The sequence below is a fragment of the Cryptomeria japonica genome, chromosome 3 (genome assembly GCF_030272615.1).
Source record: "Cryptomeria japonica chromosome 3, Sugi_1.0, whole genome shotgun sequence".
NCBI lineage: Eukaryota > Viridiplantae > Streptophyta > Pinopsida > Cupressales > Cupressaceae > Cryptomeria > Cryptomeria japonica.
The window spans coordinates 365,265,038-365,282,298 of record NC_081407.1 but is presented as its reverse complement, the minus strand read 5'-3'; the positions used below and the strand labels follow the sequence as shown (position 1 = coordinate 365,282,298).

At 38.7% G+C, this 17,261-nt stretch overlaps 1 protein-coding gene across 2 annotated transcripts in view; it reads left to right on the top strand.

Moving 5' to 3' along the window:
* LOC131080026 (uncharacterized) overlaps nt 1-16,778 on the top strand; it is a 107,488-nt gene extending 90,710 nt beyond the window's left edge. For both annotated transcript variants that reach the window (XM_058018117.2, XM_058018118.2), the window contains 5 exons: nt 12,199-12,268; nt 12,383-12,612; nt 12,826-12,891; nt 13,028-13,097; nt 13,254-16,778. In XM_058018117.2, coding sequence (XP_057874100.2) covers nt 12,199-12,268; nt 12,383-12,612; nt 12,826-12,891; nt 13,028-13,097; nt 13,254-15,779 — 2,962 coding nt within the window. In that variant the 3' untranslated portion in view covers nt 15,780-16,778. The remainder of the gene's footprint in view (nt 1-12,198; nt 12,269-12,382; nt 12,613-12,825; nt 12,892-13,027; nt 13,098-13,253) is intronic.
* The last annotated feature ends 483 nt before the right edge of the window (nt 16,779-17,261 follow it).

The window sequence follows — 17,261 nt, the reverse complement described above, 5'->3', positions numbered from 1 at the left end:
TCCCTTGGACTTTTCTTCCTTTCTTTCTTTGGAACTCCGGAACCCCGAGGTTCCGAGGTTCGGAAGTTCCTTCTCTTATTTTCCTTTTCCGGAACTTCAGAACCTTGAGTTTCCGAAGTTCCCTCTTCGTTTTCTTCCCTTCCTCGAAACTCCGGAACCCCGAGATTCCGAAGTTCCTTCCCTTTGCTGCCTCTCCTTTCTTTTCCCGGAACTCCAAAAACCTGAGTTTCCGAAGTTCCTCTCTTTCTTTCCCCTTCTCTTCCGTTCCTCGGAACTCCGGAACCCTAAGGTTCTGAAGTTCCTTTCTCTTCTTCTTCCCTTCCCCGGAACTTCGGAACCCCGAGGTTCCGAAGTTCCTTTGCTAAGTCTCGCCTTTTCCTTGCCTCCTTCTCAGTTCCTCAAAACTTAGGAACCCCGAGGATCCGAAGTTCCCTCCTAGCCTTTCTTCCTTTCTTTCTTTGGAATTCCAGAACCTCGAGGTTCCGAAGTTCTCTTCCTTTGCTTCCCTTCTTCCTTCTCCAAACTCCGGAACCCCGAGGTTTCAAGGTTCCTTCCTTAGCCCTTTTTTCAGTTCCCCGGAACTTTGGAACCCCAAGGTCCCGAAGTTCCCTGTTGCTCTCTTTTCTCCTTCTGTGAACCCTGGAACCCCGAGGTTCTGAGGTTCTTTCCTTGTCTTCCCCACTTCGGGAACCCGAGTTTTCGAAGTCCTCAGACTTCTTTCCGACTGGCAACACTTCTGGATGGCGTGATCAACACTCAAAGTTTTAAATGCTTTGACAACCTTTGTGACTTGTGCACTTTCTTTTGTGGAGCTACAGGGGTGCATTTGATGTTTTTGGTAGGATTTGCATCAAGAGAGGTACGAGGCCATGCTTGTTGTGGTGACTTATGTCATGTTTGCATGCTTTGACTTTGGAAGGTCAGTCAATCCACCCTTCTTAGGGTTGCCTTTCCAGAGTATGGTAAGGTTGCTTGCATGTACAGAAAGTCAAGTGCATGCACTTCCTTGTACTCCCAGACTGACATTTCCCTGCACACACAAGGGTCATGATCATTCTTGTAACCATTTTTCTATATAAAGGCTGTTAAGCCTCATTGTAAAGGGTTCTCTCCCTGCTGGCTTGAGCTATTCTATGCTCTTTCACTTCTCTTGTATTTATCTTGCATTTATGCAACTGTAAGTTTGGTCACTGGCCTTATAATGAATTGAAATCACCATTCTTGCCTTCCTTCAAACTTATGTATGCTGTGTATGTTTCCTTACCTTCATCATAGGTGTATGTTTTGTGGCTCTTCTCTCATTTATGCTGTGTTAACTTATTTCTGAGTGTGACTTGTGGGAAACCTTCTCCCCTCGTGGCATTCAACGAATTCTAACCTCCTTACATGCATTGGGGTCACTCATACAACTGAAGTTTGTGCATCTCCTGGGTTTTTCAGTTGATTCTTTGTGTCATTTCGGGTAGGGAGAGGAACAATCTCTTCTTGGTGCATCACCTCCTTTTATTTCAAGCAATTCTCTCTTCCCTTTACCTCTTCAAGTTGTTAGGATAGGCTTAGGAGTAAGTTTTGAAGTGTCGAGCTGGTTCAACACTTGCACCTGGATTGAGAAGGAAGCCGACCTTCTCTGGAGATTCAACCCCCTTGCGCAAGGTCCCACACTTCAGGGTTGTTACCATGTTTCACAAGGTTGCTGAGTTGATGGCTCAACAAGGGTGCAAGCTTTTGTGATAGCAGTAGTATTGGTGTTACCATGTGTCTTTGTGTTTAGTTGGTTGCATGTAACAAGCTAGGGATGTCCACCATCCTCCCCATGTCTTGGCAAACAGCAAATGAACAAAAACATAGAAAACATGTCAACACAAACAATATAATCCATGCAGTTACATTTACACGATACGAGAAACATGATATAAACCACCAAAACCTAAATGCAGGCACCAAAATAGGCTTTGCAAGATTGCCTCAACTTAAAAAAACACACGATATTTTGAAAGGAGTGAAAAATAAATTGAATGAAGAATGATTCAATAATTGGATGATTACATTGAAGAATATACACACATATATAAAGAGATTACAAGATGATGTTCTATAATTAGAACATAACGTTAAAGTAAAAGACTAAAGAGTTAAACGTCAAATTAAGCGTGAAAGCTAAATTAAGCTTAAAGCTAATTACATAAAAAAAGTAAATGACCATTAACCAAGGAACTAAAAATAGGTGACTAACATAGAATTAAATATTCTAATACCCTCCCTTAATGGTCATGCTATCTATCACACCAAGCTGCCCTCTAAATTTGAGAAACTTTGCCGGGCTCAAGGACTTGGTGAGGATATCTGCAGTCTGATCTTCTGTAGGAATGTACTGCAGTATCACTGATCCATCTTCAACATGTTGGCGGATGAAATGACAATGAAGCTCCACATGCTTTGTCTGCTCATGGAAGACTGGATTTTTGGCTAATTTTAGAACCCCTTGATTATCACAAAACAAGGGAGTAGGTCTTGGTTGAGACATTTGCATGTCTGCAAGCATCCTACGTAGCCAAATTGCCTCACATGCTGCCTTAATAGTTCCCCGATACTTTGCTTCGGTTGAGGAAAGAGCTATTGCCTGTTGCTTCTTGCTGGTCCATGTGACTACACCTGTACCCAAGCTAAAAACATACCCAGAAGTTGACTTTCTGTCATCAACACAACCTGCCCAATCTGAGTCTGTGAAACCAACCAGCCTAGGATCTTTGCTTCTGCTGTACGTATCTAAGCACACACTTCGCTGCAACCCAATGTTCAACTTTTGGGGCTGACATGAAGCGAGAAATATAGCTCACAGCATAACTGATGTCAGGTCTAGTGGTGGTGAGATAGATGAGGCTGCCCGCTAGTTGCCTGAATGAAGACTCATCCACTATAGGTGAATCTGATTTGGCTGATAATATGAGCCCTATCTCCATATGTGTAGATGCAAGTTTACAATCTTGCATTCAAAACTTATCCAGTAGGCTCTTGGCATACTTTGATTGAGAAATGAATATGTGGCTATCAGTCTGCCAAACTTCTACACCGAGACAATAATGGAGAAGTCCCAAATCTGTCATATCAAAAAGCTGACACAAATTCTGTTTGACTTGCATGATCAGATGTGCTGCATTGCCAGTAATGATGAGATCATCAACATAGACTACTAGAAATAGAATATCATCACTAGTATGTTCGACATACAAATTGGGATCTGAAGGACTCCTCTAAAAGCCTTGATCAATCAAGTACTTATCAATTTTGATGTACCATGCACGAGGAGCCTGTTTGAGGCCATAGAGTGCTTTGACTAGTCTACATACCTGGTGTTCCTTACTGGCAACCTCGAAACCTAGAGGCTGTGTCATGTAGACTTCTTCCTGCAAATCACCATTGAGAAAGGCACTCTTGACATCCATTTGATGGACTTTCCATCCAAATTGAGTTGAGAGAGCGAGGACAAGCCTAATGGTACTCATCTTGGCTGTGGGAGCAAATGTCTCCTCATAGTCGATGCCTTCCTTCTGTGAAAACCCTTTTGCCACCAACCGAGCCTTGTACTTATCAAGGCTTCCATATACTTGACTTTAAACACCCATTTGCAGCAATTGGGCTTCTTCCCTAGAGGAAGATCAGACAATACCGAAGTGTTGTTTTTCAGAAGATTATGTTGCTCAGCTGCCATAGCCTTTTCCCACTTAGGTACATCTTTAGCCTATGTATATGTTTGAGGCTCATAAATACTGTGTATGTTGGCCATAAGAGCAAAATTAATTGTGTTGCTTGCTCTTACCTCTAACTGATCTACCCTCAATGAGCTCATCATCATGAAGATCACCAATGGTCTTGGCCCACCACTTAGGCCGGAGAGTAGAGGTACCAACATCTGCTGAAGGATGAAGATTACCTGGAATATCTGGAGCAAGCTCCTCTGGATGTGGATCTAGAAGATCCTGAGGAAAGCCAGGGGGTGCAATGTTATGCCTGGGAGACCCCACAACTTTAGAGTCAATTGAATCCCTCCCATCAGGTGGAGCTAAGGGAAGACAAACACCCATACTTGCAGCCTTTGGAGGCTGATTCTTAGTGCTCAAATCAGGAGAGGAAGGCTGAAAAGGCCCTCTTTCTTCATCAAATACTACATCTCGACTAATTATGAGGTGATTAGTGTCTATATCAATCGACCGATGTGCCTTGTGGTTGTCACTGTAGTCGGTGAACATCAATTTTTGACTCTTTGGATCCAGTTTGGTGCGCTTGGCATCTGGAATCCAAACATAAGCTGTAGAGCCAAAAACTTTCAAATGACTGATTTTGGGCTTCCTGCTAGACCAAGCTTCCTCTAGAGTCATCTTCTTAACGACCTTTGTGGGAGACCGGTTCAGAAGGTAGACTGCAGTGAAGACCGCTTCCGCCCAAAAGTGTTTTGAAACATTTCTATGCTCCAACATAGATCGAGCCATCTCAATAACTGTACGGTTCTTGCGATCAACAACACCGTTTTGTTGTGGGGTGTAAGGTGTGGTAAGCTGATGCTTAAGCCATGTGATGCATAGAAGTTGGTGAACTCTGTAGAACAAAATTCCCCTCCATTGTCCGACCGAAGAGTGACTATTTGACAGCTAGACTCTTTTTCCACTAAGGCCTTAAACTTCTGAAACATGGTGAACACCTCTGATTTCCGCTTAAGAAAATAAACCCACATGCGTTTGCTGAAATCATCAACAAATAATAGAAAATACCTACATCTAGTGATTGATGGAGTGTTCATGGGACTACAAATATCCGCATGAACGAGCTGCAAGACCTTGGATGCTCTCCAAGTGTCTCCATTTGAAAACGGAGTCCTATGCTGCTTTCTAGCTTGACATGCTCTGCAAACTCCATGATTCTGAGTTTGAATCTCAGGTAATCCTACAACGAGATCCTCTCGAACCAATTGAGAGAGATAGTGGACATTCAGGTGTCCATATCGCTGATGCCAAAGAGTGCTGATGGAAGTACTCCTAGCTGCCATAGCGAGCTCCTGAGAACTAGTAGAATCAACAAGTCTATAAAGACCTTGATCCTCAATGCCAACTGCAACTGTAGTGCGAGTTTCCCTGTCAACTATGCTGCACTTGTTTAACCCAAAGATGACATCCAGTTGTGGTGAATGCTTTATAATCTGACTGATTGACAGTAGATTGAGCTTCATTCGAGGTACACAATATGCATTGAGGAATATCAAATCCCTCCCACCATATGAAATCTCTACGTTGCCCTTGCCGACAATAGTATACTCTTTGCCTCCACCAAAGATCATTGAATTAGTGAAAGACATGTACTCTGTAAACCAATCTCGACGATGTGTGAAATGCCGAGAGGCTCCAGAGTCAATGTACCAGGCTGATGATTGAACATCATCAGAGGAGGTTTGGGCCATGAATGCATAGAAGGCAGATTCCTTCTGATCAGGATGCGTGGCAAAATTGGCTTTTTGCTTGGACCCTCCCTGTTTGGATTGCTGGGATGCTATCAATTTTTGGCAATCTTTCACCAAATGGCCATATATATGACAGTAGGAACAATGTAAGCTCTTCTTTTTGGAAGACTGCTGAGGTTGACCTTGACCTTGTCCTTTTTGTTGGAAGGACGAAGCTTTACCCTTGTACTTATGCGAAGCTAAGGCTGTGAAAGCTTGTTTAGTGGATGAACTAGCGTTGCTTCCATCGATCCTGCTGTAGTAGCTTGTTGCAGAGATCAGGAAACTTCAAATCAACACTAGTAGAGGAGATATTGAGCGTATCAATGAAATGCTCGTAGGATTTGGGAAGGCTTTTCAGCGTGATCACTACCATATCCTCTTCCACCATGGTTCGGCATATAGCTTCCAACTGATCACAGATGTCCTTGATCTTCGTAAGATGTGCTTGGATAGATGACTTCTCATCCATCATGATAGAAAACAACATATTCTTCAGAAAGCTCGGTTCTTGTTGGACGTTTCATGAAGATCCTTCAAAAGATCCTAGATCTCTTTTGCTGTTTTCCCTGAAGGCACCTGTGGGAGTTGATCTTCTGTGATAGAGAGTTTGATAAGCATGACAACGTTTCGATTCTTCACATCATGTTTGTCTTGATCATCACCTGCTATTGTAGGAGGAGATTCCTTGCCCAAAACAAGCTGATCAAGGCAACGATACTCAAAGATGGTAAGCATATGCTGTTTCCAGGTGTTGCAGTTGCGGCCATTGAACTTCTGACTGTGTTCCAACATGATGTTGGTTAATGATGCCATCACGGAAATTGAGGTTGATTGAGGTCAACTGAGTGAAAGCAAGAGAGATAAGAATCTGATTTAAAAAAAAATCAGAATAGAAGTCGCTGCTGAAAAAACTGAAACCCTATAGGAGAATTCTGACACAAATTCCAAGGCATGAATTTCGAGGTTTGGAAGAAACCCAAAAATTAAAATTTTCAGCAGACTTAAAACAGTATAAACGGTGCCCAGAAGACAACAAAATTCCCGATGTCCATAGAATTAGCAGAAATTGCGAACTGTTTTTAAATTGCAAGGCAAATTTGTTGGCACAAAATTCGAGGCACGGAAAACAAGCCCCCCCCCCCCCCAATCTGAGACCAACCTAGAAAAGCTCTCGAAAAATCCACCAAGAATCTTAAAACAAAATGCAGATCCGATGGCTCAATTGAGGCACGAAAAACGATGCACCTAGAAAAATCTGACGACCAGCCAGTTGAGGTCTCGAAAAATCCACCAAGAATTTGCAACCAGAATAAAATTTTGACTTGAAGTGAAGAATCAAAACCCTAGTCGAAAATTGTAGAAACCCCAAGAAAATTGTCAACCTGCAAAAAAAAAAAAAAAAAATCCCGCCCAAGAAGAGAAAAATAACTTGCTCTTTTTAAAAAAAAAATCTCTTCAGTAAAAACTTCAAAAAATTTTAATAACAAAAACTTTCGAAATTTTTAATTTCCATGCTTTGATACCATGAAAAATAAATTGAATGAAGAATGATTCAATAATTGGATGATTGCAGTGAACGATACACACATGTATATAAAGAGGTTACAAGACGATGTTCTATAATTAGAACATAACGTTAAAGTAAAAGACTATAGAGCTAAACGCTAAATTAAGCTTAAAAGCTAATTACATAAAAAAAGTAAATGACCATTAACCAAGGAACTAAAAATAGGTGACTAAATAGAATTAAATATTCTAATAAGGAGAAGATATCCCACTTGAGCATTTCCCTTTTCAATAATTAAGAGTCACAAGAAATCATCTTTTCTAGATGTCATAGGTAATATTAATGAGTATCTTTTCATGCATATGCGTGAGTGTATACTATCTCTGGCTTTGAATATGTGTAGCAGGTGGAGAAGAAGATAAACCTAACTAGATTTATCCCTTAAATAGAAAACTCTTGAACATCATGATATTGTCCTGACCATGATAGATGCCAAATTTAAATAATTTATTGATGGTTAATAATAAGAGAAAAAAGAAATGTTAACGACTATACAGAGAGAAACAAGAATATAATAGGACTACCTGAATGACTGTAAGATAAAAATTACTCAGATTTATGGGACCCCAAACTTGCACATCATGCATCTCCATTTTACCAAAGGAATGCCCTATGCCATGCCATCTCTCTAGCAATCGAATGGGAAGACGCTAATAGAAACATTAATTTTCTAACAAACAGATTCATAACCAAATGAAATTGTTAAACCTTAAATTTGAAAAAGAATGCAACAGGAACGGCCATAGAAAATCTAAAAAAATCAGCAACAATGTATCATTTTAACACTTAATCACAACATTACATTGGATCTCAAAAAATGGGAGGAACAAATGAACTATCACATAAAAGATCAGAAAAAATTAGAAATTCTTGAAACTAATATGATAATGCATGGAGAATGTTGATCTTGTCTATATGGGGGGAAAAGACTAGAAAGTGAGGATTCCAATGTGTTATCGGAAATCAAAGTGGATTAACAATGATAAGCACCATGAAACTGTTGGTGTTGGAAATAAGCCACACCCGGACTGACGATGGACTAGTCCAACAGGGGCCAGTAGCTCAGTGGTAGAGCACTCCAGCAGCGTATGGAAGGTCCTAGGTTCAAGTCCTAGCTGGTCCATGTCTCAACATGGTATCAGAGCCAGGTCCAGGCTAGGAGCCCCAAGCACACGAGAGGTGTGGCTTAAGGGGAGTTGTTGGTGTTGGAAATAAGCCACACCCGGACCAACGATGGACTGGTCCAACAGGGGCCAGTAGCTCAGTGGCAGAGCACTCCAGCAGCGTATGGAAGGTCCTAGGTTCGAGTCCTAGCTGGTCCATGTCTCAACAGAAACATAAATTTATAAAACAAGAAGTAGCACCATTAATTGAAATGCGTAGAGCTGCAATGACAAAATTATTATTTAATTATTTATTATATGTTTGGGTAAGCTCCACCAAGGCGGTATTGTCTACTTAGGTTTGTAAAAGAATGTGAGAATAAATGTTAGTCCCGTGATGCATATTTATATTAGTTCCATTAAGGAAGATTAAATGGAATCATTATAAAAGTTGTAATCATTCATGTTTTGTTACACTGTCTTCTAGAAAGTCAAATTTTTCTCAGGTTTAACTATCTGTTAAATAATTGGTGCCGATCAATGGTAGACTGGATTGATTATTATAACTTGCAGCAAAGTCCGTAACATGCTAATTACTAGGCAGATTCATGGGAAACTTGCTTGTGTGAACAGCTATGGGGACTGACTCAAAGGTTTTACAATTAATTTTTTTCCTATCTGTGTGGGGCTAAAGGTTGTTCACAAAGGCGCTCACTACTTGTTGACTTCAACCTCAAGCTATCCTATTTCTCTTTGACAATTAAATTTCTTGTTCTTTGTGTAACCTTTGTCTTCAACATTTGGTTATGTTCATGTTCTGCACACATTTAATGTCATATTATCTTTTCAATGCCTTTTCCATATGCTGATCTGCATAACATTGTTATATCTGTTATTGCTCATTTATACAAATTTTGTTCAAGAAAACTGACTGAAAAAAATCTTGTCTCCTTTGACTTACTACTCTGTAATGAAGTTTTCATTTTGAATACTTAATGTTTTGCAAGGTTAATACACTTTCTACAATATTACTCATTCAACACAGAACTTTTTGAAAGTATACTCAATGGTTCAATGGTACACATAAAATAGGATTACACAAATTTTGTAATATTTTTGAAGAAGGGATGTCTAATAGAAGCAATGAGAATTCCCATATCTCTAGGAATATTTTGGTCACTTGAGGATCTTTTGGCCATTGGGGGTTGTTTTAGCACTTGTGCTTTTATTATGCCAGTCTTCAAGGTGAGCATATATAATTTCAGTAATAATTCACCATGTAATAGACTGTGTGGCATCTATTCATGGCACAATCAAGTGGCAAGCTGAATGCCAGGGCAATATCTATTGCTCATATCAGCACCTTGCTGCTTGTATATGCTTCCTTTATTTTTTCTAGTTCCTCTAATAACTAAGGATTCATTGTCTGGTTGGTTTGTGATTGGATAGTTGACTTTTTGGGTAGCAAGCAAAATTGTGACTTGCTGAGCAGAGATAGGTGTTTATTTTAATGATATTCATGGATTTTTAATTTCTTTTATGAATACTGTGGATCATCAGGATCATCAGGATCATCAGGTCTATATATTACCTTCCACTGGGAACTTTAAACTCCTTATACTTGATTTTCTTGTTTGCATTTTTCTTCCTAAGTATAGCATTATCATCTTAGAACTGGAAACGCCATCAGCCTCTCCCACAAGTTATTTGATTGCAAGTAGTGATGTTTGTGTACATTGAGCATTTAGTTTCAGGTACCTTTAATCCCTAACCCATTCCCTGCAGATCCCCTGGCTCCTTGTCGTAGAAGTGCCACAGAAGGCAGCTACCCACAGCCTATGCCTGCACTCCCTCTGTTGTCCTGCGCCTGATTCCATATGCTCCACTGTGGTCAACTATCACCAAAAATGGATCTTTGATTCTCATCCATCATGCATGCCTTCCTTTCATGTTGGTACCACTTTTTCTTCTGCTGTTGCTGTATTGCCCAGGTGTGATTGGCAGACACCTGCCCTTCACTTTAATGGCACCATGAACGTCTGTCTGCCCTTCACATGGGAGTGCTCAGAAGCAATATACATTTCCTTTCTTTCTTTGCTGATAATTCTCATTCCTTGACTGGAGGACACACATTTTACAAATTATATTCAGCAGGTTAATATTCAATACAGAGCATTAAGAAGTTCATATTCTTTATTTTTTTTCAGCAGCTAAGAGATAAAGCAGCAGTTTTTATTTCAACTTACTGCAAGCTGTCTGCTTGCAACATACACAAGGCTTGAACTGGACTACTGCAGAAGGACAGCAGCAAATTACCCTCAATCCTTGGCAAACAGTACAAGGGGAAGGCTGAATTCACCACCCTCATGGCTACAATGGGCTAGGGAAGCAATAAACTCTCATGCGTGTCTTCATTTTCTGATTAAAAGTTGTCTACTTGGTGCAAAAAGTAGTTTTTCCTCTCTTTGTAAGTCTCTAGGCACACTCTAAAACAGTACTGCTGTATTACATAGGTGTTTTCTCTTATCCGAACACTGGATCTGTTGAAAATCTTGTGTGTTATTACATGCAGCATTTTTGTAAAACTAAAAAGGATGGCATGATCACAACTCTGCCTCCTTCATTGTAATTATTTTTTTCATATCAATGTACATAATTTTCCTTTATCCTAAAAAACAAGAAAAACAAACTTAAACCTGACATCAGGACAATTCTTACACTTTTAGTGATAGAATTTCTATCCTGTCCAGAGAATATTGTTGTTTTGAGGAAATGCATTTAATATTTACTCCAAAGAACAAAATATTTACATCAACTGAGCATTATTAACAACATGAAATTTTCAGAGTCCACAGTAGAATGTAATGATATTTCTGGATTTTAACTGTGACACTGGTTTACATCTATGTTTTGGATCATACTCCATGATCCATCATCAGGACGAGTTAGAGCCAGAGAAGAGAAGGATCCAAAACATTGATGTAAAAAATTGTCACACGGTTAAAATCCAAAAATATCATTACATTCAACTGAGAATCATGCTTACAAGGAAATTCTTTCTCTAAATAGGTAAAGAAAGAAAGCATTTGAGGCTCCATCACAATAGGTAAATAGTTCATGGAGTATGATCCAAAATGTTGATGTTAAAAATTGTTACACAGTTAAAATCCATAAATATCATTACATTCTGATTTAACTGAGCATTATGCTTACAAGGAAAGTCTTTCTCTAAATAGGTAAAGAGAGAAAGCATTTAAGGCTGCATCTCAATGGGTAAATAAATCTCATCCCTTCAAAACCACTCAAGCCTAGATTGGATAATCAAAACCAAGTCTTGTGCAAAAATTTGCAACTTTCCAATTTTGAGGGTAGATGTATGTTCTTTGAAAGTAGCTTAGCATCTTGTTCTGCAAAGGAAATTTGACTGCTTTGAACTGTAATTTATGCCACAGAATCTTATATCTGTCTTTGATCATTCACAAATCCCCTAGGTTTGGACTGCCCCAAGATAGAGAGATGTAGCAAAAAGGAAATCAGATTCAGGTTTTAACCATCTCCAAAACCCTTTAGCTATTGATCATTACTAGAAGATATGATCATCTTTCTCCTCATTCCTGTACATAGCCATTTACTCATTCAAGTATTGTTGGAAGAATGGCATTAACCAAATAGTTTTCTTCTCCAGTTCTTGTATAATCGAAGAAACTCCAAAAATAGCACAGAAATAAAGAAACACCAAAAACTGTGATTAAAAGGGATTAAGCATATATGTGCTTAAGAATTGTTGCTTGAAAATTTGAATAATGCTTTTCTATGGCGGGTTGAGGTATTGTAAAGACCCAAAATATCATTTTCTCTCCCAGTTAAGTTTCAAAGCACTATACTATACCATGATTTTTCTCTTCTTTTATCTTGTGCCTTATGATTGTCATGGTGAAATTAGTAGTATAATGGGGATGTCAGATTATACAGACACAGTTATTGACAACATTGTACAGAATGCAACCTTAACCTGCATGATAACATTTGGATTGCAGGGTTTTTGAAGCATTAGGTTCCCTTTCAAAATCTCTGCGAACTCAGCATGACATTCTCTCATTTGTTCAGGTTGGTCTTTTTCTTCTTGAATTATGTGAGATCAAATATCGTTGAGAAGTTTGGAAGTGTCTCATTTTATTAATTTAAATCTTCCCTTAAGAGTTAGATGAATGTGCCATGCAGACACTTTCGGAACCCTTAGCAAAGTGGCTATGCACTTGTTCGGATCCTGAAAACCATTCTACAAGAAACCATATGATTGAGGAGCTGGAGGAAATTTCAAGTTTCAAGCCAACAGAAAACAGTCGCATGGCATGTGAGAATGTTGTAAAGTCTGATGACCTTGATGGCAGTACCAAGTTTATTGGTGCAAATGGTTGTGAGGATCGAAGAATTTTGGCTCTTGTTTCCAGGTACTGTCAATTAGTGCATCTTTTCCTTTGTGGTCAGGTTATTAATTTATAATTCACTGGCTTGCAAGCCATCTTGCTTTTGTGTTGTGAAGATCACAGCTCTGCAAAAAGTCAGTTGCACAAGATAGGTTGATTTGACTTAGCCTACAAAATTTCTATAAACTATCATAATGGAACATCAAGAAGACACTTAACTCATTTTCTGTTTGGCAGGTATTTTATATTAGCATGGGAAGCTCAGCACGGCATTTCAAAGATACATGTAGAATCAGTTTCCAGGTTTAGAGCTTACCAAAATATGCTGTTGAAAAACACTGATCTTAATCTTCATTTATTTTGTATCATTCTACTCTCAGATGATTTTGTTGCTTACATAATCTAGTACATTTTGCATGTTTGAAAAAACTTCATGCAGGGTCTGTGAGGGATTGATTTGCTTTTCCAGATACCTCAAGACACAACATTATACATTACAATTTATGCAGGTAAAAGGCCTACTACTTTGTCAGTTTTATATAATATTATAATAAGATCCCCAATCTATATATTCTTATTTAATGTTGTCCTACATAAAGGCTATTGTCCCTTTTCCTTGTTACATGTCATTTTTATGTGATGCTATGCATGGTTTCTAATTGCAGGCCCTCTCAAAGCCTTTAGTCAAGTGGTTTAGTGGTTGTGTGCATTCGGCGATGTCAGATGATACAGGCCAAAGAATGCTTCTAGTAAAGATTTGGCATCAACTATTGGTATCTCTACAGAATTGCCACCCACCAATATCATTTGACTCAGATCTTCTAAACCTTCAGGCACCCTTATTAGCATCAGCTTTTCAATGCCCTTTTAAACCAATTGCAGAGCAAACTCTCTTGTTCTGGGAGAAAACATATGGAATTAGGACCTCAATATTATCTTACCCATCTTGCTTGGTTCCAGTTCTTCGTGATTTACAACATAAGGTAAAAATTGCATTGCCTGGTTTTCTTCATACATATTTTTCCCGACGATGTTTGAAGCATCAGATAAAGCATCAGGTACAAGAATGCTGTGCAACTGGAAATGGTGAACTCTTTTCAGATGCTGCTGATGGACATAATAAAGAAGATCATGCAAATATAGTGACCATTGGAGTGCAGGCTGAAATTTGTTTGGAAAAAAATGAAGCCAAGTTAGTTTCTAATTTAAAAACATCTGCTTCAAATGAAAATGTGACAGAAGTTAGAAGGAAACGTGGAAGACCAAGGAAACATAAAACTAATGTAATAGAAACTAATGTTTGTAATAATGTAAGTAAGAAAACCGCTGGAGAGCAATATGACTCAGATCTTGTTGGAAAAATAGCTGTGGAGCATATTGGAATTAACATGCACACTAATGAAGGAGATATTGAGCTCAATGGAAAACTGAGCACTGCTGAAGAAAAGGTTGAAGTTACTAAAGTGAAAGCTAGGGGAAGGCCGAAGCATAAGTTAGGAAAGTATAAGTCAGTTGTGACTGGGAAGAAAACTGTTGGTAGAAAAGGGAATGCAAGATCATTGACAGACTCAGTTAAGTGTGACCAGCAATCTGAATGCAATAGAGATGATATTACAGGAGATCGCGTCTTCAACTGTAAAAGAGTCATTTCAAAGGAATTAATTGAAAAAGCTAAAGTAAACCTTAAGCAAGGAAGAACAATAAAGTCAGAGCGATTACAATTAAAACTTCTAAAGTCTGACTTAAAGACACTTGGAATACGTCATTTGCGATCCTTGCGAAATGCTGGGGGTTTAAGAGGTGGCAAGGACTGGAGGAATGCTCATGAAATGGCAAAACGGCTGCCAAAAATATGCAGGCGGCAAATCCAGCAATTGAATATGGTTAAAAGTAATGATTTTAACAGTGTGACAGATACACATACTAATATGCGGGTTTCAGGTGCAAATTTCTTGAATATGGGAAAGCTAGATCATGAGCTTAAAACAAATAAAGAGGAAGTGCAGCCTTTTAGTCCTAAAAAGTTCTCTCCATTGATATGCTCAGAACCTGATACCTTCGATAAGGCATGCCAAACTTCCAAACAGTCCGCTACAGAATCACCCTTTAAGGTCCGAGCTTTGGGTGGTCGAACATGGTCAGGAGGACAAAATTTGTCAAAATTGTTAGAAGATTCTTACCTCCCTGTTCCTTTCACATGCAATGCATATAGTATGTCATCAAGTGAAAAGAATTCAGACAGTGTGAGCAGAAAAAACTGGCGAAAGAGTGGCACACCTAAAAGGATTCCTTCAAATTTGATTTGCGAGGATAAAGAAGATATTTTCTATGAAAATAACATATTATCTCAAGTGAAAGCTGCAACAGATGAAGAAATAAATTTTACAGGGAAACGATTGAGGGATGCAGGACATAAGTTGTTTACTTCTAAAGACTGGGAAACATCAGATGTTGCTAATCCATTTAAGAAATTGAAACATGAAGATAGTAAGGGCTTTGTGAAAAGGCAGAATGCAAAATTTAAATCCAAAGATGGTGTAAATCCTTGCCATGCAACACAAGGGTGTCAAGATGACATGGCCAGTTCGGCAGGTTTTGACTTACAAGTGCCGACCCTGATTCATCAATGTAAGTCGGGAAGAAAAAGTAATTTGGAGAGGCAGCAGGAAGCATCAATATTTGATATCAATAGACATAGGCCAGAGAGTAATCCAGAGGAATTGGAGGCTAGAAATGAAGATTCATGTGAGGCACATTCTGAAGCCACAGATCGATGCACAGAGACAGATGGATTAGATAAAATAGATCATAGAAGGATCGTTCAAGTGTATAATCTTGATTCTCAGTCTGTTGAAGAAGATCAACAACTTAAAAGGAAAACCCAGCAACCTGAGTTGAATGCTTCATCTGCTACTTCCCATGAGGTTTGTGTTGAGGCATTGATAGTTAATCCTCTTGAACATGCTTGCACAACTAATGGTGAAACCCATAACTTCTCAAAGAAAGGTCTAGCTTTGTTAGAAGAAATGGGAAGTGAGTGGAATATATGTGACATACTTTCTGAACTATCCCGCTCGTCTAAGTTGGAAGGTTTGGGGAGACAAGATCTAATACATACAGAGATGCTTCTGCTAGGTCTTACACAGACGATTGCAAAAAGGAAGAAATTGCTTTTGGAAAGAAGATGGTAATGTGGATATAAGCTATCCGCAACTTGTAAAATTATCCTAAAAAGCTGCATGTTTTGGACAAGTGGGATTGGGAGTTTAAACTAAACTTTAGATCCACATATGCCATGGGACAGCGAGTATTGCTTGCAATAATCAATTTGTGACCAAGATTTTCATCTTCCGAGAGCTCCAAATAACTTACGGCAGGTTCTACTTCAAACCTTTATGAGGGCGCTAATATCATATTAGCAGGCTTCTGTTATGGCTTTGAATACTGTAATTATAAGAAACCTCGGCCATCACTGTAGTCAATATCGGATCTTCCCAATTGCACTTGACTGTCTATTTAATCCCTTCATTCTAAATGAGTTGTCATGCATGGCCCAACAAAGTTTTAAAATGTCTATATGGAACAGCTGCATTTCTGTCCCAACCCTCAATATGCAAAGCGTATTTGGGTACGTAGATCATATATGACATGTAATGCATAAGCAAATAGTTGTAAACAGTACAGGAGGCAATGGTAAGGTATACAAGGCAATGGTAAGTTGCTTATTATGTAAGCACCTAAGATACATGCACATTGGACATTTGAAGCTTTGTTTTGGCTAATATTCTTTAAAGCATGCAAGGAGTAAGGCACATGCCCATACATGCATATGCACACACATTAGTTCAATCAGCTTTCATAAATTTCTGGATCAGTTGTCCATACTTCTAGGAATGATATTACATTGTTAATCTGGGTCATTTTGTACACTCCTAGATGATAAGGTGCTTATTGTGTATCACTTCAGGGATTTGCCTATTTTACTCTTGAAGCGATGCTTCAAGAGAGTATTTTTGTTTAGTATCACAGGGCTTCATGTGCATCTCTGCCCATCGATATGTGCACCCAGAGGCATATGAGCAGTTTATAAGAGCTTTTAAAAGATAATCTTATTCAATTCTCCATATTTTTCAAAGAATGAATTTACCCTTGTGCGGTTAAGTAAGCTTTCAAAAGAAGGCTTGGATTAATTCTTTCTTTTTCTAGTGGTGAGTTTGCACGGCTAAATTTTGGCAGGATTTCTGATCAAAATGTTCAAATGACGCTAAACACTTCCCAGGTCTAGAGAATTTACCTTATTATAATTTTGTGGTACGAAGTTGATCTGAATTGAATCAAATGCTTCTATGTTCTCGTTCTTATTTATCTAAGATTGCCATAATATCAGAGCATAATTCACAAGCAAAGGTATTTTTAAAACCAAAATGGAATCATTAAGGGCATGACACGTCATAAACGTGTTTTGAGATCGTTCCTTTAAAATGTCATCAATTAACAATGTTCAAAATCACAGATTTTTGAAAAAACCCAAAACTACATTCCCTGGCAAGACTGAACATGAATATAGAACAAGCTCAGTCGAAGTACAAACTATTTGGAAAAATGAGAAATCTCTTAAATTTTGTGTAATTTGAGAAAGCAGTGGATGAACATTGAATCTACATATTTAAAGT